This window comes from Aplysia californica, unplaced genomic scaffold (assembly GCF_000002075.1).
Source record: "Aplysia californica isolate F4 #8 unplaced genomic scaffold, AplCal3.0 scaffold00019, whole genome shotgun sequence".
NCBI classification, from domain to species: domain Eukaryota; kingdom Metazoa; phylum Mollusca; class Gastropoda; order Aplysiida; family Aplysiidae; genus Aplysia; species Aplysia californica.
Genome location: NW_004797289.1, coordinates 1,679,600 through 1,681,000, shown reverse-complemented (window position 1 = coordinate 1,681,000; position 1,401 = coordinate 1,679,600). Strand labels below are relative to the sequence as shown.

Sequence of the window (1,401 nt, the reverse complement as noted above, 5' to 3'; positions counted from 1 at the left end):
AAGAAGAAGAAGAAGAAGAAGAAGAAGAAGAAGAAGAAGAAGAAGAAGAAGAAAAAGAATTACCTGTTGCAGCCTTCTTCATACTTGAAGCGAGAATGGCCCTTGTACAACTGGCCGTTTACGATACAGCTCACGCATCCTGCATTTAAAAACAAAGATAAAATAAAACTATGAACACACTCATATTGACAGTAGGTGCTAATAATCACGTTATCATGACGGTATGTGCAGCAATATCGTCGGCAATGTTTGTTTGATTTAGTAGATAAATATATGTCGACACCGTAATGGTCATTTACTATAGGAGCTCCCGTGGTCTAGAGGTACGCATTTGGTCTCTATCAACAGGTCCGGGTTCGAATCCTGAAAACAACGGAAACTATTGTTCTCTAAAAAAAAACTGTTCTAGTTTCAACTCCTTTCTGGCTCTCTAATTATTTTCTGTCATCTGCATTCCTCTCCACTTTCTGCTCCCCCCCCCCTCTGGGCTCCTTACTCTTTCTGCTGCCTTTCTACTGCTACTCATTGGCTCCTCTTACTGCTGTCTTTCAGCCACACCCCTGATCTTAGGGTAGGTAAGATAAAACATCTATTCTTCTCGGATAAGGGCAAACAAATCTCAAAGGTCCCTTGTGAAAGTTGCGCAAGTTAAAGATTCCTTGGTGGTCCTAAAAGATCGATAAGAGAAGGCTTCGGCCGGTGTATACTCACGTGAGCGGGCGGTCCTGACAGCCATATCATCGTCTGCTACCATTTTATCCTTTTCGACCACCCCGTGATCTCTGCCATTTGCCTCTGAGAACAGAAAGAACGGTAATTCATTTTATGTCAATTTGACGTCAAACCAATATGTCGTTTTAAAGGCGGGAATCCCCTCTTTAGGTTGATGGGAACCGGAGGGGGAAAAGAGTGAAAGAGGGAGAAAGAGCGAGCGAGCGAGAGAGAGAGAGCGGGAGAGAGAGAGAGAGAGAGAGAGAGAGAGAGGTGGGGAGGTAGGGAGGGAGAGAGAGAGACGTCTCAGTAAAGGTCCACACAGAAATGTGTTATTAAATAGACGTAAAAGGTGTGGTGCTAAAACAAACAAAATTATCACAAAAATGCCACAAAATTGCCAAACTGGCGGGACAATGCCGGTGTCTTCGATTTCATTACTTTGACGAGCCCGTTCTTTCACCACAATGCCTCAAAAATGTATTATGCCTCCATCAACATAGTCTAGGCCTGGAAGGACGTAGGCTTCTTCAACTCTGTCTGCCATAGCCAAACCAGGTTGAATGAGTGGGGATACATCATCCCATTAGATATACTGATATACCCGATACATCTTTTAAATAGCAAAAAGTCTAACATAGAGCCTATCCCTACCCTTACACCACAGACGCCCCCTTCCCGCCCCCTTCC

At 44.1% G+C, this 1,401-nt stretch overlaps 1 protein-coding gene across 1 annotated transcript in view; it reads right to left on the bottom strand.

Annotated features, from left to right (window-relative positions):
- LOC106012782 overlaps window positions 1-1,401 on the bottom strand; it is a gene marked incomplete at its 5' end in the record, with an annotated part of 19,152 nt that overhangs the window by 10,683 nt on the left and 7,068 nt on the right. The window contains 2 exon segments of the mRNA XM_013086729.2: window positions 64-139; window positions 712-795. Coding sequence (XP_012942183.2) covers window positions 64-139; window positions 712-795 — 160 coding nt within the window.